The following is a 21112-nucleotide window of genomic DNA, read 5'->3' on the forward strand; positions in this document are numbered from 1 at the left end:
CCACACCGCCGACGCAATCAAGCATTTTTTTAAAAAAAACCCTCAACAATGTAACGCCAAAGAGTCCAGAGGATGAGAGGAATAGAACAGCAGAAGGGATGATGGTCCAGTATCAGATACACCTGAATAGCAGCGTTTCATGGGGAAATAACATCTCCTAGACTGGTCAGGCTGGGTAACAAAGCCCATAGTTCCTGCGTGAAAAAGAGAACTGCTTAAAAATACTTCCCCTGCTGTAGAAGACAAGCTTATTGCTCATCTGGGCTACAGTATTCATGTGAAGTTGAGTCAGAAGATGGAAACACTGCAGCTGAACGTCTAAACGATTCCTGCTTTCGGGGCGGTGAATTTGTAAAGCAGATCTGCCTTCATTAACATCTGCTTGAGATCTCTTTTGCCTGCATCTTGTACGTATGAAGTTTGTTGGGGAGATGGGGGGGGTTAAGTACTTTATTTAATTTTTTTTTTTTGGGGGGGGGTTAATTAGTTCAGTTGGGTTCTTTGGATGACCTAGTTCCTCCTGCGTTTCCTTCCTTTTTTAATACAAAAGTGACTTTTGAAGGCTGTGGTATAAAGAATTAAATAGAACCAAGAGGAAAAAAGGGGGTCCAACCTTGTCTACAGTGAAAAAACCAACCAGGAATAAACAAACCAAAACTGCAGATATGTACAACGATGTAGGCAAAAATTATTGTGACAACCAAAGTATATTTTAAAACCTTTTTACCAAACAAGGGACCCAACACGGTCTGTGTTTCTGACAACCTTCATCAGGGGTCCATGGTAGAAAAGGGAAAAAAAAAACATATGTCACAAAAAATTGTAGTGAAATATACAGTAAAAACAAACGGATAATATGTCACGCCGGGGGTCACTAGATATTGTAAAATCTCGCTGTGACATGTGTGTGCAATTCTGGAGGCCACATTACAGTAAAGATGTGCGCAGAATTGAATCGGTTCAACGGACGGCCACCAGGATGATCTCGGGGCTCAAGGGTCTCTCGTACGAAGAGAGACTGAACAAATTGCAGCTCTACACTCTCGAGGAACGTAGGGAGAGGGGAGACATGATCGAAACATTTAAGTACCTCACGGGACGTGTCGAAGTGGAAGATGATATTTTCTTTCTCAAGGGACCCTCGGCCATAAGAGGGCACCCGCTTAAACTCAGGGGCGGAAAATTTCATGGCGACACCAGAAAGTATTTCTTCACAGAGAGAGTGGTTGATCATTGGAACAAGCTTCCAGTGCAGGTGATCGAGGCAGACAGCATGCCAGACTTTAAGAATAAATGGGATACCCATGTGGGATCCCTACAAGGGTCAAGATAAGGAAATTGGGTCATTAGGGCATAGACAGGGGGTGGGTAAGCAGAGTGGGCAGACTTGATGGGCTGTAGCCCTTTTCTGCCGTCATCTTCTATGTTTCTATGTTAAACCACCTGCCGCGCTAGCTGCTAACACCTGCATTGAGCAGGTGTTAGTTTTTTAGCCGGCCGCAGGGGTTATCGCGTGATGAAATTGTCCAATGCATTAACCCCGCTAGCGAGGCTTGATAAAAGGAGACCTAAGGATTTCAGGTGCCAAATTGCAGTAAATATTTGTCATGTAGAAAGTCAAGAAATAGAAAGTATTAAGCAAGAAAAAAATTAGGAGTAAATCATCTCAGGTGATTTCAAGATGGTAGTCAATGCCATAGGAGCCAACTTTGATTGGGGGTGCTAAGTAGAGGTCTGCAGGAGAACAGGGATCGCGGGAATCCCGCGGGTCCCATGGGAATTCCCCCTAACCCACGAGACTCCCACGGGGACCCCCCTCTAGCCAACGGGACTCCCACGGGGATGGAAGGCTTTGGAAGCAGGGTTCGTCCATATAATATAATGGACACGTCAGCCTTAATAAAAGAGGGGGTTTATAAGTTAATTACCTGAACAAAAAACAAAAAAAGGGTTCCACCAAAGAGATTCCACAAGGAAAATAGCAGCATAAACAGAAAAGAAACTGTGGAATTGATGATCCTGTCAGAAGTAATTGCTGCTTTTTATGGGGCTGGGCGGGGATGGAGGTAATTCCTTGCGGGGATGGGTGGGGATGGAGAGGATCCTGATGGGGACGAATGGGAACGGAGAAGATCCTGATGGGGACGGGTGGGGATGGAGAGGATCCTGATGGGGACGAATGGGAACGGAGAAGATCCTGATGGTGACGGGTGGGGATGGAGAGGATCCTGGCGGGCACGGTGGGAACGGAGAGGATCCTGGCAAGGACGGGCGGGGATGGGTGGGATTTCTGTCCCCGTGCAACTCTCTAGTGCTAAGCCCAATAGAAATTATTTTGCTCTTGAAACTCTTAAAGCTTTTGCTAAGTATTGGGAGTGCTCAAGAAACACTGTATATACTCAATAAAGATGGTTATGTCAGTGAAACCACTAAAGAATCAAAAGCTGAACTAATCCTGAAGAACTGGCAACTATTTAGATCATCCAAACAAAGCTGAGAGAAAAAATAAAGAGCAAAAAAGAATTCAGCGATAACTCATATGTTCAAAATAAAGAATCCCTTATAAGAAAACAAAACTTAGAACCAAATACAAAATTGGTGTAATGCGCTAAAATAACATAATTTATTAGTAATTTAAACACTTTATTAATTTCATTCCTATCATCAAGACACTCAAGACACATACATGTACACAGACTGAACAAACAATAAACTAAAACACTAAAAAGTATATATCAGTGCAACTACAAAAAACTGCCAGAGGGGTTCACTCTGTTCATAGGATAAATGTTCAAAAGATCACTTAGCTTGAAAATCCGATGAAAGCAGTGTAACAGGTGAGCACCTCGGCCATCTCAAAGTTAAGTGAAGCAAATCCCAGTTGAATCCAAGTTCGAGGCAAAACCGAATACTTAAGTGCTGAAGTGCAGTAGTAAATCCAATGCAAAAGCAACGGTATTATAGTATAGTGCAAAAGCTCAGGAGACATTCAACAATGTTTCCATAATAATGATGAGGGCCTGGTTGCTCATCATTCTTATGGAAAGTCTCCTGAGTTTGCTTTTGCACTATACTATAATACCGTTGCTTTTGCATTGGATTTACTATTGCCTGTTCCTGAAGGAGAGGCATAACGTGGTGAAGAAAGTGCTGGGAATCAGCAATTTTCTCTGTAAACGCTTGGAATCAGCGATTTCTCTATGCAAGCTGATGTAATTGGGGGGGGGAGGAGCCAGCTAGCTAAAAGCCGCGAATAATCGAAACCGCGATTGCTGAAACCGTGAACACGGAGGGAGAAGTGTAATTACTGATCATTCAGACAGACTTGACTGTCCAGTTTCTCTACATGCCCATTAAAACACCTCTCCCCTCCTGAGTCCCTACCAAGCAGCGTGTACACCATGGCGTAGTAAACGCGTGGGAGGGGGGGGTGAAGGGGGCAGACCATCTTCCTCGGGGTGCCGGCAACTCTCCTCCTCTCCGCATTCCTTCCCCTGCCGCACCCCCCCCCCCTTCCCCCATATCTTTTTAATTTTGACGTGAGCAGTCACCAATTTACTGCCCGCATCAGATTGGGCCCTCTCTCCGACGTTGCTTCTGGGACCCGCGCCTAGGAAGTGATGTCAGAGGGAGTGCTGAAGCTGACGCAGGCAGTAAGTGGGTGGCTACCGGTGCCGAACTTAAAAAGGTACGGGGGAAGAGGCACATGTGCACGGCGGGGGTGGAGTGGAGGGGCCGCTCACCTTCACTACGCCACTGCCTGTGCAGATTCGCCCTTTCTGTCCTGCGGTGTCTGTCATAATTAAATTGTAAGTTCTTTCGAGCAGGGACTGTCTCTTGCGTGTTTCATGTACAGCACTGCGTGCATCTCATAGTACTATAGAAATAATAAATAGTAGTACACTTCTCCCTCCGGATTCGCGGGGGATAGGGGCAGAGCCGGACCACGAATGGTGAAATACCGTGAATATCTTCTCTGCCGGCTCTGACCCACCCCCACCTCCCTCCCGCCTTCCCCCCAGCATCCCGGCCTTACCAGGTAAGGCCGGGACGCCAGGGGGAAGGCTAAACTATGGGGTTTTTTCTTTTTTTTCCCCTCCCCCCCAAATCACGAATATGTGAAATCGCGATTGCCGAAACCGCGAATGGGGAGGGGGAAGTATAGTGTATTCCTATGGTATGGATGTCTTAGCATTTAGTGCATGTTAATTGTTAGCGCACGTTAAATTGGTAAGTGCTAAATCGGTTAACACCCCCTTGATTAATTCTCCTTTAGTGTTGATGTCTTCATCCAACAACAAATTCTACTGCTTGATTGTACATTAAGAGACTGATTCCATAAACAGCACCTAAATCGGTTGGCCCCTAGAAAAGGGGTGCCGGCCGCACGTCATTACTTAGGCGCCGTTTACAGAATCGCAGCTAGCGGCGCCTATGTAAAAACATAGGCGCCCGAAATGGAGGCCAGGGCCTTAAAGGCCTCCATTTCAGGCGGCTAAGTTTTGAGAGAATCGCGCTTGGCGGTGCCTAAGTCACGCGCCAGCCATAGAAACACCCAATTAGGCATTAGGTGGCACGATCAAGAAAAGACGGCTTTTATATTTATCCAAAGTAGGCTTAGCGTGTAGTAACATACCACAAATTATGGCTTCATAAGTTAAGGGAAAAGATGACTCAAGAATAAGGTTTATTTGTCCCCAAATTGATCTCCAGAAATTAAGTATCAATTGACAAAAATATAACAGATGATCCAGAGTCCCTACATTAATATGACAATGCCAGCATCTATTAGACTTAGAATTATCTATTTTTTGTAATCGAACTGGGGTCCAAAAAATCCTATGTAATAAAAATAACCAGGTTTGTCTCATAGATGCTGACGCTGTACATTTCAACCTCCAAGTCCAAATTCGTGGCCATCGAGATACAGAAATGTACTGTTTTATCTCGATGCTCCAAATGTCTCTAAGACTATTTTTTGGCTTCTTATTCAAAAATTCCAAAATTAATTTATATCACTGAGCGGCCTGGTGTCCTACTAAATCTGTCTGGTAGCAAAGGATCTGCAAGCTAAAATAAGTTTTTAAGTTTTTCCATTCAGGGAACCCACTAAGTGCCAAGTGATAGGTGCCTATCCTTTATAGAATTAGATAGGTGTCTATCGTCCAATTATTATTATTATTATTTTTTTTTAACCAATCGTTGAAGCTATTAAGGGTATTTTGCCAATTAAATCCCCCCTCTTTTATGAAGCCACATTAGGCTTTTTTTTTATCACCAGCTGCAGCGATAAAAACTCCGATGCTCATAGACTTCCTTTGAGCAGCGAAGTTTCTACCGCCGTGGCCAGAATAAAAAAGCCTAACATGGCTTCTCTACAAGGGGGATTAAGTTAGGCACCCTTTATAGAATCGGCTCCCGAATGTACAAATCCGTATTTTAAATCTGATACTCTTTCCTCTTCGTATTACTTAAGAACATAAGAATTGTCGCTGCTGGGTCAGACCAATGGTCCGTCCTGCCCAGCAGTCCGCTCACGCGGCGGCCCCAAGGTCAAGACCAGTCTCACCAGTTTAGCATGAACTTGTCCAACTTTGTCTTGAAACCCTGGAGGGTGCTTTCCCCTATAAGAGCCTCCGGAAGAGCGTTCCAGTTTTCCACCACTCTCTGAGTGAAGAAGAACTTCCTTTCATTTGTACGGAATCTATTCCCTTTCAACTTTAGAGAGTGCCCTCTCGTTCTCCCTACCTTGGAGAGGGTGAACAACCTGTCTTTATCTACTAGGTCTATTCCCTTCAGTATCTTAAATGTTTCAATCATGTCCCCTCTCAGTCTCCTCTTTTCAAGGGAGAAGAGGCCCAGTTTCTCTAACCTCTCACTATACGGCAACTCCTCCAGCCCCTTTACCATTTCAGTCACTCTTCTCTGGACTCTTTCGAGTAGTACCGTGACCTTCTTCATGTACGGCGACCAGTGCTGGACGCAGTACTCCAGGTGAGGGCGCACCATGGCCCGGTACAGCGGCATGATAACTTTCTCGGATGCTAATCAATTATTATTACCTGTTCCACTCTGCTCATTTTATAAATCTCAATCATATCTCTCTTTTGCCAGATTAAGAGTAAACATTCCTGTCTTATGGAGACTGTAGTGTCTAGTCCAGCTTTACTAATCCTTGGACTTATAATGTGGAAGATATCTCCCTCAGCCTGCTTGACATCCAAAGAACATAACAGTAAGTACTAGAACTGTGAAAATGATTTCAAATGCGTATAAATTAATAATAATAATAATTTTATTCTTATATACCGCCATACCAAAAAAGTTCTAGGCGGTTCACAACAAAGTGAGCTAATTCAATTAGTTTTATAAGTCGGTGCCTAATGGTAGGCTAAGAAAAAAAAAACAAAACAGAGTAGGGCATGGGGGGGGGGGGCGACACCGCCCCATATGCCTTCCACCCTCCCTATGCCACTGGACAGCGCCCAGCAGTTGACTGGCAATGTAGGCGCCCCTCAACACCGTTTATAGTATCTGGCCCATAGAGCACACAGGTCTAAAAGGGAGCTTAAATGTCTAGCAACTATGTGCACATAATTTCTATGGCTTTCTTTATTGTGAGCATAGGTAGAGAATGGCACAGGGATAAATTTGTCCCTGTCCCCGCAGGAACTCAGTTTCCCCATCCTGTCCCCACGAGTTTTGTCGCTGTCCCTGTCCCTACTCTATTCCTGCAAGTTCTGCCTTAACCGCACAAGCCTTGAACACTTATGATTTTAAAGTGTTTGAGGCTTGTGCAGATGAGGACAGAGCTTAGGCATTGGTGGAATGAGGCATTATGACATCACAAGCTGAGCTCTAGAATGTTACTTATGATTTTAAAGTGTTTGAGGCTTGTGCAGATGAGGACGGAGCTTAGGCATTGGTGGAATGAGGCATTATGACATCACAATCAGAGCTCTAGAATGTTGCTACTTATGATTTTAAAGGGTTTGAGGCTTGTGCAGATGAGGACGGAGCTTAGGCATTGGTGGAATGAGGCATTATGACATCACAATCAGAGCTCTAGAATGTTGCTACTTATGATTTTAAAGGGTTTGAGGCTTGTGCAGATGAGGACGGAGCTTACAGGAATGGGGCAGGGACTGGAAAAGAACTCGCAGGTACTGGAAAATGAGTTCCTGTGGGGATGGGGAAAATTTGTCCCCGTGCCATTCTCTAAGCATAGGTTATAATGCACACATCGAGTCGAGGCTGAAAACTTGCAAAAATGAAAGAAAACATTGGAGTGGAGGCACAAATTAACAGATTCATTGTGCCATACATTTTCAAGGACATCTAACACAGTGGACTGTTGTCTCAAATGCTTATATCTCGATTAACCTGCTGGTCTAAAGGCCAAGACTGAGGAGAAAAAGCTCCCGCCAATGGCCTGTCTTCCTGCTTTTGTTTCATTATGGTGCATTCTCACGTTGTGCAATGTGTGGCTGCCAGGCCAGATCTGATGTTGGTGGTACCTTGACTGAGAATGTCGATGGTACTTCTTCTGATGGGCCAAATTCTGTAAACGGCACCTAAACACGCTTACGTTGTAGGCGCCGCTCTGCGTGATTGTCAATCAACCGCTAGGCACAGCTTATAGAATCACCCTAGTCAGTGGCGTAGTAAGAGGGGGATCTGGCATGGGTGTCATGTTGTTGGGGGCACCGGCACCCCTCCTCCTCTCCACCCCTCCCCCGCCTCTTCCCATTCTTCCCCTCCACGTGCTTTTCTCCCCTTCTCTTCCCCCCCATACCTCTAGTTGAGGTTGTTGTTTGTGGCGGTCAACAGCGTGCTGTTCGTGACCCCATTGGCTCTCCCGCTGACGTCACTTCCGGGTGCCTGCGCATAGGAAGTGATGTCAGAGGGAGAGCCGACGGGGTCGCAAGGAGCCCGTTTTTGACCGCTGCAAGCAACAACTTCAACTAGGGAAGGGGGGGGGGTGCAGCAGGCAGGAGCAGGGAAGGAGCAGGGGGCGGAGTTGAGGAGCACCACCCCCCTCTGGGCACCTCTCACCCTCGCTATGCCACTGACCCTAGTGACGCCTGCATCGCTAGGTACCATAGAGGTAGGTGCCAGTACATTAGGCCAGATATACCAGCGCCTATCTCACCTGCCCAGTGATGCCTAAGTTTGCCATGCCGATTCTCAGCCTTTAACCATGCCTACTTTTCAGATAGGTATCGTTAGGCATCACTAGGCACCTCGCCAAGCATTGCTAGGCATCCTAAGAGTCGGCGCGGAACTCTTAATTGGTAATTTAATTAATTTTTGGGATGTGCTGAAAACCAGTGCAGTCAATTACCATGCCAACTGAGCCAATTAAAAAAAAAAAAAAAAGTTACCTGTGGATTCAAAAGTTAGGCATCTCTAATGTAGGCATCCTTTACAGAATCTGGCCCTTTCCCCCATCTTTGGCATCAGAGCCAGCTTGAGACTTCCCAAAAGAAGATAAGAACATAAGCACTGCCATACAGGAACAAGACTGAAAGACCACTAAGCCCAGTGTCCTGTTTCCAGCAACGGCCTATCCAGGTCACAACCCTCTAGCAAGATCCCAAATGAGTAAAAACAGATTTTATGCTGCTTATCCAAGGAATAAGCAGGAGATTTTCCCAAGTCTATCTTAATAATGGCTTATGGACTTTTCTTTTCCCTCCAGCCAGTGGCATCTCCCATGCCACATATGCACCCTCCCTTCCTCCCTGTACCACTTTAAATCTTCGCCAGCATGAGCAGCTTCTCTGGCCTGCTGTTTGTACTGCCACTGGCTTTCCCTCTGACATCATTTCCTGGCTCTGCGACCTGGAAGTGATTTCAGAGGGGAGCCAGGCTGGTGCAAGCAGTAGGCCAGAAAAGTTGCCTACACTGGCAAAGATTTAAAGAGGGACAGGGGTGGGGGAAGGGAGGACACAAGCGTGGCGAGGCGGAGAGGTGCCGGCACCCCCACCAAGATGACGCCCGGGACAGTCCACACACACACCCCTGTACTATGCCACTGTCTCCACCCATCACTTTCTATTTCTTTTCTTTTTTTTTCTGGGATCTGACATGTAGTTTGAGAACAAATTGATTACTGTAGTACTTTCATGTTTGATTAAACCAAAGCTGTGTGGAGCCTGATCCTTGTTTTCCTTTGTTTTGCGCAGAAAATAACGCACATTCCAATTTTTTTTTTTGTAGTTATCCTCAGCAGCCCCAATGTGACAATTAAGAAATATGGCAGTGGATATATTGTTCTTACTTGGGATTCTAAATTAACTACAGATATGAAGAATCTCGTACCAGAATATGAGTTTTCTTATCGATTCTTGAACAATAAACGATGGTACGGGGTAAGTATCCAAAACTGTGCAAATAGAACAAAGTTACTCCTTTCCAATAGCCATGCTTTGCAATATTCCTTTCTAGGTTAAATGCAAAATTTGCCTTCTTTGTTCCAGGAAAAATCAAAAATAAATCGTGCAAGGATAGCCCTCAAGTCCCACCTTGGTTTTAATTTCAAAGTATGTACCCAGCTGAAAAATGAGAGAGGCATCTTTGTGGCACTTAGTGCTTGGGCTGAGTTTAACTACCAGGTACCGGCAGGTCAGTTTTATTTTTCTTAGAACTGCCATAATGTAAAAATGCAGAGCGATTCAGACTTGCTAGAGTGCTTAAAAAAAAAGGTGGTAGAATTCCAGTATTTCTGATGATGTCCACACCTAGATCTAGAATGTTCTCGGACAATATTCAGAGTAATTTAACTGGGCAGGAAAATCTCCTGATTGGTTAAATCGCTCCACCTGTCCCAGTTTCTAATATTCAGTGGCATTTAACCACCCTCCCCCTCCCCTTTTTTACAAAGCCGCATTAGGCTTTTTGATTGCCGGCCACGGCGGTGTTAGCTCCAACGCTCATAGAATTCCTATGAGTGTCAGAGCTAATATCGCCGCAGCCAGTGATCAAAAAGCCTAACACAGTGGTCTCAAACTCGTGGCCCGGGAGCCGCATGCGGCCCGCCAGGTACTATTTTGAGGCCCTCAGTATGTTTATCATAATCACAAAAGCAAACTAAAACAGTTTCTTGATCATATGTCTCGTTAGCTATAAATGACAATATTATTATTAAGACTTAGCCAAAAGGAAAGATTTATAAACTATAAAGAGTTTTACCTCATGCAAAATTGTCATTTCTTTAATGGTCCCTCTTCTTGATATTAGTTCCCTTAATATTCTGATCCATTCACTTGTAATTTCAAAAATGGATTATTGTAACTCTTTATTAAATGGTATCTATCACAAAGACTTAAAACGCTTGCAGCTTATCCAAAATACGGCCATAAAGATAATCTCGGGCGCTAAAAAATATGATCATGTTACCCCTTTGCTTAAAAATGCCCACTGGTTGCCAGTGTCACACAGGGTAACTTATAAAATCGCCCTGCTGACATTTAAAACACTGCAGTTCAACACACCAGCATTCATTGATAGACTTTTGATCCCGTACGACCCTTCAAGATCTTTAAGATCTATTTCTCAATTTAACCTTAATATCCCTTCTTTAAAAATCATTGGCTCACGTCGCACCTCCACGTTTTCTGTAACAGCCCCTACAATCTGGAACGCTCTTCCTTTATATCTAAAAATGGAAAAAAACCTAAAAAAATTTAAAAGCAATCTAAAATGCTTTCTTTTTAAAGATGCTTTTAATTGAACTATTATATTTTTAGCTATTAATTTTATACTGTTCCCCTGTTCCTAAGTGTTTTTCCCTTAAATGTTTCTTACTTTTTCTATTACAATTGTATTTCTCCCCCCCCCTTCCCATATGTATCTAAGACCTATAGGTCAATATTTACCCAGTTTGTATGGTTGGTAGTCCTGTAATTTTTATAGGAAAGTATGTTCAATTGTTATTTTTGTTTTAATGTTAATGTTTTTACTATGTACAACGCTTTGTAGATTCGAAAACGCGTTTAATCAAAAACTAAATAAACTATAAACTATAATACGTTAACTATTTTTTCTGAGGCCCTCCAAGTACCTACAAATCCAAAATGTGGCCCTGCAAAGGGTTTGAGTTTGAGACCACTGGCCTAACACGACTTTGTAAAAGGAGGGGGGGGTTAATTACATTACATTACATTAAATGTTAGCACAGATGTTGCAGTGTTCTGTGCTTTGTGCCGAGGTGGTCCAGGGGTGGAGTTGGAGCAGATGTGGCACAGTGGTTAAAGCTACAGCCTCAGCACCCTGAGGTTGTGGGCTCAAACCCACACTGCTCCTTGTGACCCTGGACAAGTCACTTAATTCCCCCCATTGGCCCAAGTACATTAGATGGATTGTGAGCCCACCAGGACAGACAGGAAAAATGCTTGAGTACCTGAATAAATTCATGTAAACCGTTCTGAGCTTCCCTGGGAGAACACTATAGAAAATTGAATGAATGAATAAATAAATAGTGTGAAAAGTTTCTTCATCAGTGATGTCACAATGGCTTGATTGTCCTATTCTTGGCTCACTTTTGCTACATTATAACTTTTGAAAACCTATTTCTTTAGACAGTTTTTGGGAAATGATATTGATCGAATGTTAACCTGTATTATTTAAATATGTACTTTGCTGTAAATGTACAGTTTTCTCTTATGTGAACCACATAGAACTGTAAGGTGTTTGCGGGATAGAAAGTGTTAACATTATGATTTCTAGAGTGGCACAGTGGTTAAAACTACAGCATCAGCACCATGAGGTTGTAGATTTAAGCCCACACTGTTCCTTTGCAGTTCATAGTTATGTCTAACACAAGCTTTAATCTGATATATTCTAATCACAAAATAGAAAATTGATTTACTTTTTTACTGCCTTGTGTTGTCTGGTCAGTTTATTCTTCACATCACATTGGTCTCAGGCTCTGGTTTCTGTTTCCTTCTGTCTACTCTTAACTCACTCACCAGGGTCTCCTAACTATTTGACATGTCTTCTTTCTCCATGCTCACCATTCATCTTCCATCTCTGTGTATGTTTTTTCCCCATGTTCAGTATCTCCCTTTTGTCTCCTATACTCCCTTTTCTAGTATTTCCCTTGTGTCCATCGCCCTGCCTTTATCATCAACACTATTCTGTGTCCCTATCCCCTCTGTGCCCAGTGTCAATCCTTTGTGTCCCTATGCCTCCCCTCCCAAGTCCAACATCTCTCTTCTGCGTTCCTCTTCTCCCTCATATCTAGCCATCTTCTGTGACCATAAACTCTTCTATGTCTGGCATTGCCTCACTGACTGTGTCCATATACCACCCCCATGTAGTGTTCCCTTTTGTGTCCCTGTCCCTATGCTCCCATCCATGCCCACCATCTCCCCTCTTTTCATATATCTTCCTGTGTCCAGTGTCTCCCCTCTTTTTCCCTTACACCAAAATATCTCTCACCCTCTCTTTCCTCCCTCCCTCCACTGTGTTAACTATTTCACTCCCTTCATCCCCTTGGTTCAGCATTTTTTCCCTTTCTTCTCCTCCTCCCTGCAGGTCCAGCATCTCTCTCCCTTCTCTCAGCACTTCCTCCAGCCCTCCCACCCCCCATGATCCAGTACCCTTCTCTGAACACTCCCCAAGGATCCAGCACCTCTCTCCCTTCCTTCTAGTTCTAGCTTTGAGCCTCGACTCCAGTACCTCTCTTCCTTCCCTCTTGCCCCCACCCCCATGGGTCCAACACCTCTCTTCCCCCCATCCCAGATCCAGCATCGTCCTTCAGCTCCAGCTCTGGAGCCAGCCAGCCAGCAAACCTCCCCCCTCCCCCATAAGTACAGTGATAACAGCAGGCAAAATCCCCCACCATGGGTCAGCATCTCCTTCCCAGCTCCCCTTGGGCCTACTACCCGAACGAGCCAGCTGAGCCACGCCAAAAAAATCTTCAGAGGCCTATTCTGTTCCAAGGCCTTCCTTTAGCTGACAAGCCTCTCCTTGATGTAACTCAAAATGGTGAACTGCCTTGTTCCCAATCAAGTCAGTGAACCCACCATTTACAAAGACAAACTGCAGATTTCATGCCAGCTGCGAGAATATGTAACCCAGCTCCATGGGGAGAACATCTTTAAACCCATCAGAGACTTCTATTCTATGGAAAAAGAGATCAACTGACTTTCACAACAAAATTCAAATTTCTGACCAACTGACATTCCAAAAATTCTAATTGGTGGACTGCCCTATTCACAATCAGATCAGTGAACCCACTATTTCCAAAGACAAACTGCAGATCTCACACAATACCCTGAAGAAAGCCAAGAAACATCGGTTTCTACCGGACAAGACTCAGCGAGACCCAGAAACCTGCTACAAGCACAATGCCAGCTGTGGAAACCTTGAAAGAACAGGGCCTTGTTCCAGTTCCCGCTGCAAACTGACCATATTTTCCTCGTTCCCGCAGACTAACTGTGCTTTACCGTGGAAACCCTTCCCCATGTCATTCTCTAGCCCAGGGTCACAAGGAACTGCAGTAGGAATCAAACTCACCTCAGGGTGATGAGACAGCTGCTCTAACCACTAGGCCACGCCTCCATATATTACCATTGTTTATTATTTTTATGTATTTATTTATTTATTTAATTTACATGCACAATATTAAAATGAAGACAAAATAAAAGCAAAGACATAATATAATGCACATATAATAAAATGAACATACATACAATTCTCAGGAAATGCTATAATGTGGATAGAAGGGGTCATAGATATTTATGTTTAATCCCTCTTCTGAATTTGTTCTGTGGGCAAGCTTGTGCTAAGAAAGAGATTTGGGAAGTGTGCAGCTCTAATGTCTTATATTTGAGTTTCTACTTCTCTAATACTATAGTGCTGTACTGTAGTGTCCAGAGTGTGACCACTTAAAGTTTCCAGTTCAGATTTTTTGCTTTCATATCTCTAATCCTTCCTATTCTGTGGTCCTTTGTTCCATATTTGTTGAGAGTCTGTCTGAGTTTTGCCTATGTTATTTCTGTTTAGAGATCTGTAGTGGTTCCATTTCTCACTAGATGGTGCATTAGTGTTTCAGGGCCTGGTGTAATATTTACAGCGGTGCCTTTTCACTGGGAGTTGATGCTGCCGTGGCACTGGCGCTACTGCTAAGAGTGTGTTTTTATACAAGTTTGTAAAAAGTGTCAGCAGTGGAGGGATTTTTTTTGTTGGCTTTACAGAAGTGACATCTAGGGTGAAAGGAAAGGGGATGGGATTTGATAGACCACCTGTCTTACGGTTACCATATGGCTCCAGAAAAAGGAGGACAGATTGAGATAGGGTTACCAAACATCCGGATTTCCCTGGACAGGGATTGAGGGGTACAGATAGGAGTAGAGGTAGGTACAGATAGGAGTAGAGGTAGGTAATAGGGATAGGATTAGAGGCAGTTACAAAATTAGTCAGGGACACTGTTCAGGCAATTAGGCCTGATGGGCCGCCGCGGGAGCGGACCGTTGGGCAGGATGGACCTCTGGTCTGCTTCAGCGGAGGCAACTTCTTATGTTCTTATGTCATCCTTTTCGAGGACATGTCCGGGGCTCCGGACAGTTTTTCAAAACCCGGCATTTTGTCTGGGTTTTGAAAAGCTTCTAGCTAGCAGCGACGTGGGGGGACGGCATCTGCGCATGCACAGATGCAATGGCGGTCATGTAACGCGCATGCGCGCATGCTTGTGACATCAGAGCGTCACACCAGCGCATGCACAGAGGCCCTCCTAACAAGCGAACAGGTTGAGGGGACGAGGCTGGAGGCGGGGCTGGGGTGGAAGGGGGTGTGGTTTCGGCAGAGTAGGGCAGAACTGGGCGGGGCCATGGGTCCGGATTTTCGTTCCAGAAAATCTGGTAACCCTAGATTGAGAAATCCAGGTTTTACTTCCCCTGAAAGCAATGAAGTAAGGAAGACAGATTGAGACATCTCGGTTTTGCTTCCATTAAAAGCTATGGAAGTAAAACCCAGATGTCTGAATCCGTCTTCCTTTTTCTGGAGCTGTATGGCAACCCTAGTCCTTTCTGTGGTTATAATCAAAGCAGTTTATATATTACTAGTCTTATAGCCTGTTACATTAACGGGTGCTAGAATATATGTGTGTGTGTCTGTCTTTATTTCTTTTTTTTCTCTCTCTTTCTCTCTCCTTAGCCGCTTTCTGTATTTCTGTCTTTCTTTCTTTCTGTCTTTTTTTTTCCTTGGCTGTCCACCCCTTGCCTGCTCCCCCTGTCCATTCTCCCTTCCTTTGACCTCCCCTGTGTCCTCCACCACCCCTTCTCTGCTCCCCTTATCCAGCAGCAGCCACCAACACCCCTTGCCTGCTCCCCCCCCGTCCATTCTCCCTTCCTTTTACCTTCCCTGTGTCCTCCACCACCCCTTCTCTGCTCCCCTTATCCATCATCACCTTTTTCCTGCTCCCCCTGTCCAGCAGTATGCCTCCCTTCCTTTTTCTTCCCCCCCCCCTTGTCCATCAGCACCTCTTCCCCTGTCCATCAACCCCTGTTGTAGTACACTTACCTTGTGAAGATTTCAGGGTCCTGGGTCCCAAACGGACCACCTTTTTCATGAGTTGGACAGCTCGAATTGGGCCTGCCCTGAAGACGGCTCAGCACAAAAGCCTGCGACACAGAACATGTAGTGTACAGCACCGCCGGCAATCGGGGCATGAGTACGCGGCTCAGGAGACCGGGAAGGGCCGCCACGGCCTGCAGGTGCCTCAAGCCGCCGTGGCCTCCTCCCGGCAGCTGCCGCTCCGCACCGCCTTTGCCTTAGCGCCATGCGCACTCAGTGCCGAGGCCGGGGCTCGCGGGATGGTGGGGAAGCCGGGGTCGGGCATGGACCTTGCGCCGCCCTGGCCGGCTCCTCACTTCGCTCGAGGAGGCGATCGGCGGCTGGCTGGGGCGATGGTAAGCCCGATGCGTGGTAAGCGCGCATGTGCACTCTTGTTGCCACATCGCGACGGATCAGGGAACACGGCTATAGAGTGCGCATACGCGCTTACCATTTTATTATTATAGATATACAGTGCACCATCAAAAGCGCGCCAGACATTGACATGCTGACAATTCCGCCCCAACACTTGCACGCAGGACAAATGCGTGCCGCCATATTGCCTTCACTTCAGGGCGAAATTGTAAGTAGATTGGGAGGGGGTTTGCAGCAATGGTGTAATGGAGTGTGCATCGGCATCCCCCCCTGATTGTAGTGGGGGGTCCCCCCACACACCCCCAGAGCAGAAAATGGAAATTTTAGAGTTCACGCGAGGAGAACAGGAGTTGTAAATGAAGTGGGAAGGGGGTTTCCCCCACACACATACCCTCAATGAGAGCGCGAGTGTATTGAGGGGGTTCTACCCCCAACCCCCCCCTCAGAGCACAAACGGGAAGGCAATACAGCGACGCACATTTCTCCTGCGCGCAAATGTCGGGGTATTTATTTTGTACCTGGGGCAATGGAAGTTAAGTGACTTGCCCAGAGTCACAAGGAGCTGCAGTGGAAATCAAACCCAGTTTCCCAGGGTTCAGGCTGCTTCGCTAACCATTAGGCTACTCCTCTCCCTAGAAAACCCTTTTATAAGTAGGGTTGAGGGGGGCGGGGCTGGAGGTGGAATGGGGCGTGACTCAGGCAGATCAGGGCGGGGCCAGGCAGAACTTGGCAGGCCTGGGGGCGGGGCCATGGGTCCAGATTTTCATTCCTAAAAAATCTGGTAACCCTAGCCTTGGGTAGCAACCTAGCCAGATATGCCACTGGGACAGGCTTCCTTTTTGAACTTTCCACATAGGTGTCCTGATCAAACATTGCTTCCTGAATGTTGTGTTACCATCACAATAACACCATTTATTATATTTGAACCATGCTAACAGACAAAAGCTAATACAGCTATTTTCTGCATTATAGGGCCTGTTCACAATTTATCATGTATTGTGTATAACATTTCCAATCTAAAGTGTACATGGGAAATTAAGCAAGATTCCCCAGAAGAACTGCAGTTTTTTTTCTCATACAGGTAAAGGATTTATTATGCTGTGTTATTTGAAGGCCTAGTTTAATTATCAGGCAAATGTAGGCATGTGGGAGTAATGTAACATTCTCACCAGTTTTCTTGCACAATTATAGCCTGAAAGGGAAGCAACCTGCCTTCTCTCACCTTGAAAATGAACAAGTATGTGCTGTACAAGCATCATTATGGAGCCCTTTTACTAAGCTGCAGTAAGAAATAGCCTTAGCGCACCCTTATGGGAGTCTTTCGTGTGCACTAAGGCCATTTTTACCTCCACCTGACGTTGTATTCTACGCAGAGTCTGACATCTTAGGGTTTCGTTTGTGTATATTAGAACTTTTAGTTTGTGGACCAAGGCCAGGTGTTCTGGTAGGAATGAATGCTGAGAAGTGCCATATAGGGTGCTTTGTGTAGTTTCATTTTGTGGTTAACCATTATGTATTGTTAATAAGATTATATTGTGCGTATATATAATATAAATCAGATTAAATAAATAAATATATGAAAAATGGCATTACAGTTAGTGCTGTTATGGGGGGTGGGGGGGAGCTTGAGCAGGGTCTGGGGTGGGGTCTGGGGAGTAGAGGTTAGAAACATAGAAGATGACGGCAGATAAGGGCCATAGCCCATCAGGTCTGCCCGCTCTACTGACCCACCCCCAAGTCTACTATCCTAGGGATCCCACTCCTGGTGAGAGGTTCCCTTGGCTTAACCCTCTAAGGGATCCCACATGGGCATCCCATTTGCTCTTAAATTCTTGCACGCTGTTTGCCTCGATCACCTAGGATCAACCACTCTCTCGATGAAGAAATATTTCCTGGTGTCGCCATGAAATTTCCCGCCCCTGAGTTTGAGCAGATGCCCTCTTGTGGCTGAGGGTCCTTTGAGAAAGAGAATCTCCAATCATTTTGAAAAGTTGGTTCCTATGACCATAAGTGTAGCAGTTAGAGCAGGGTATGGGACTGAGTCCCCCATCTCTAAGCCTCACTACACTGGCCACTAGACTACTGCAGGAACCTGCTTGTTGCTCTATTAGGCCTGGCCATAAAATATGAAGCTATTGTATTGATTGGGGGTGGGAGGGGGTCAGTAACCACTGGGGAGGTATGGGGGGGTCATGCTTTCTTCCCTCCAGAGGTCATCTGGTCAGTTTGGTCTCCTTTTTGGCATTTTTTCATTGTTAAAACGGGTCTAGCTCCAAACTTCCAAATTGTGACCTGGACGTATTTTATAAAGGTTCGATTATTGCAGAAAAATGTCCAAATCAGAAGCTTGCTCTAGTCTTGCCCAAACCATGCCTCTAACATGCCCCCTTCCGATTTAATAATAATAATAACTTTATTCTTCTATACCGCCATAATCTTGCGACTTCTAGGCGGTTTACAACTGAAGAGAGCTGGACAATCAGCGATTTACAATATGCAGATAGAGAAATTAACAGTATACAGAATTTAGACACACTGCAGGCAAATAGCATGGAAATCCATCCACAAAATAGGTTTAGAAAATAGTGAATTGGCAGGTTTGGCAAGATAAACATTCATCTGCCGCTTTATGTCACTTTCTGGATGTCTTTCTTTTTTGAAAATGAGCCCCTTTACACAAGAGTCAAAAACCTATAGCTAGATAGATATCTTTTCACTGAGCTAAGACAATGCATCTGTGACCAAATTATTAGAACTAACTATAAAGTAAAAATTTTCCCATATTGGAAGAATTACGATCGCCTAAATTTTCCTTTCTGGTGGGCAAATCTGTGCTCCAGCTATAGGTATGAAAAAAATGAATGCTGATAGTTTAGGGCACAGTAATTTATTTAAACTGGTTTGGGGCCTGTTGACATCTTATATTACTTCACTATAGTAGGTCTTTGAATATGTGTCAATTTTTGTTTATTTTCATACACATTCGGGGAAGGGTGGGAGGGGGGCTATCACTGTCCTAATTTTGACCTGTGAGTATTTGGGTGGGTGGGAGGATAGTATTAAGCTGAATAGGGTAAGGTTATTGGAAAAGTCTATGTTTCTGTGTTTTATTGATTAAAATGATTTGTTCTGTACATTTGTAAGTTGTGCTTTTATTGACTTATTATATGTTATATATTTGTGTCTTGCATTATTGATGTTTGGAAAATCAATAGAGAATTTTTAAAAAATTTTTTCCCATATTCTTAATCAGGTACAGAAAAAAATATTTTCAATGTCAGCAGTATTTGACAAATGCAAAAAAGAAAAACATTGGCTGTCACATGAAAGGTGTACATTTCAACGCAACTGCAGAAAAGAGTCCAAGGATTTATGCAGCTGTGTCCACAAAGGATTCAGAAGTGCGATTAAATCGGTCTTTTTTGCCTGTGCGTATAGGTAAGCACCTTAACTTATAGTTTCCTGAAGTTTCAAGTTTTATTAAAATTTTGATGCATCGCAATATCGTGAATTCAAAGCGATTTACAATTAAAAACAGAGTCTTAGTTATTAACTACAATAGACACACGAACATTGCAGACCGATACATAAGGGAAGTGGAAGAACTACAATAGGCCTAGTAAAGAGAACGTGAAAGGTAAGTACAAAAGGAGGGTAAAAATTTTAAAAATATAATCAGGATTAAAAAAGAAAATTAAAAGATTTTTTTTTTTTTTTTAAATTTCTTGGAACCTATGACAGAGGAAACATGAATTTCTCTGGTGAACGGGGTCAAAAGAGAATCCGACGATTAGGTCTCAAAAGCGTCCTTGAACAACCAGCATTTTAACAATCCTTTAAATTTACTTAATGATTTTTCTTCCTTAATAAATGATGGTAAGGAGTTCCATAGTTTAGGCGCTGTAACCGCAAAGATCGCATTTTGTCTTATATGTCTTGATTATATGTACTGCAATGCTACTGGAAATGTCCAGTCTTCTAACTTGTAATCCGCTTAGAACCGCAAGGCACAAGCGGAATAGAAATCACTAATGTAATGTAATGTAATGTAATGTAATATTTATTGTACTAAGTGATGGAATTATTAGAATATAACATCTACTGCACTTTTATCACCGCAATAAAGCAAAGCAAAAAAGTAATCGGTAGATGGTATAGTTGGCAGTGGTGTAGCGAGGGTGAGAAGCGCTCGGGGCAGTAGTGCCCTTCCCCCATCCTCTTCTCTGCCCCTCCCCCCAGCCCCATCTGTTCCTTCTCTGCCCCTTCCCTTCCCCAAACCTCGTTAACATTTCCAGCGAGAGCAGCAACCCCAACCAGCTGCTCGAGCCAGCGTTGGCTCATCTGCTAACGTCACTGCCTAGGCACGGGTCATCAGAGACAGAGCAGATACTACTGCAAGCAGCAGGTTGGGGGTTACTGCTCGCGCCAGGAGTTATGGGGGAAGGGAAGGAGAGTGCACATGGTGATGGTGGGTGGCAAGGAGGACGGGTGCCTGTGCCCCCCACTAAGACAGTACCTGGGGTGGACTGACCCCCCCCTTACTATGCCACTGATTGTTGGCAATAATAAAGGAAGTGGGCCAGAGGCGAGATAGAGGTCTTTGTACTATGAAAATAAAGAACAAAGGGGTCAATACTCAATGGAGGAAGCGGCAGTGACTATAATACAAGGCCGGTCCTAGTGATTAACAGTGTAAGAGAAGAACCAGTATAAACGGCACCTTAGGCACCATTGGGCGTCCTAATTGAGGCCGCCTAGTGAGGCCTAAGTAAAATCTGCGCCCAACTTAAATTCAGTCAATTAGCTTAAATGGCGAGGTAATTGATCATGCCATAGAAGTTAATTGATTTTTTTTTAAAAATTAAAAGTTAGGCACAGAATTCCACATGACCCCTAGCAATACCTAATTCGAGGTGCCTTCTGAAAAGTTGGTTAGGGGCGAAGAATAGGCATGGTAGGTGTCACTAGGCATCTGAGTTAGGCGCTGGTAAATTAGATTTTTTGGAACTGTCCACACTGAATATGGAAACGCAGTTCCTTCATTTACTGTATACCACTTAACTGAGAACAAACTAATGCAAAGTTCAATCACATTTTCAAAGGCGTCAAATACCCAAGACACTACTAAAATTGTACTTCGTGTCCTTACTGGGGTGAAGTGTTCGTCACTAGTCTT

The 21112-nt window shown here is 44.5% G+C and overlaps 1 protein-coding gene across 1 annotated transcript in view; it reads left to right on the top strand.

The window, feature by feature from the left end:
* The first annotated feature begins 304 nt into the window (after positions 1–304).
* The window catches only part of LOC117362959 (interleukin-5 receptor subunit alpha-like), a 40824-nt gene continuing 20016 nt past the window's right edge, over positions 305–21112 (top strand). Inside the window, exons 1-6 of the mRNA XM_033950049.1 lie at positions 305–407; positions 6115–6235; positions 9223–9374; positions 9483–9627; positions 16909–17017; positions 19190–19374. Of these exons, the coding sequence (XP_033805940.1) occupies positions 6139–6235; positions 9223–9374; positions 9483–9627; positions 16909–17017; positions 19190–19374 (688 nt within the window). The 5' untranslated portion in view covers positions 305–407; positions 6115–6138. The remainder of the gene's footprint in view (positions 408–6114; positions 6236–9222; positions 9375–9482; positions 9628–16908; positions 17018–19189; positions 19375–21112) is intronic.

Source organism: Geotrypetes seraphini, chromosome 6 (assembly GCF_902459505.1).
Source record: "Geotrypetes seraphini chromosome 6, aGeoSer1.1, whole genome shotgun sequence".
Taxonomy (NCBI): domain Eukaryota; kingdom Metazoa; phylum Chordata; class Amphibia; order Gymnophiona; family Dermophiidae; genus Geotrypetes; species Geotrypetes seraphini.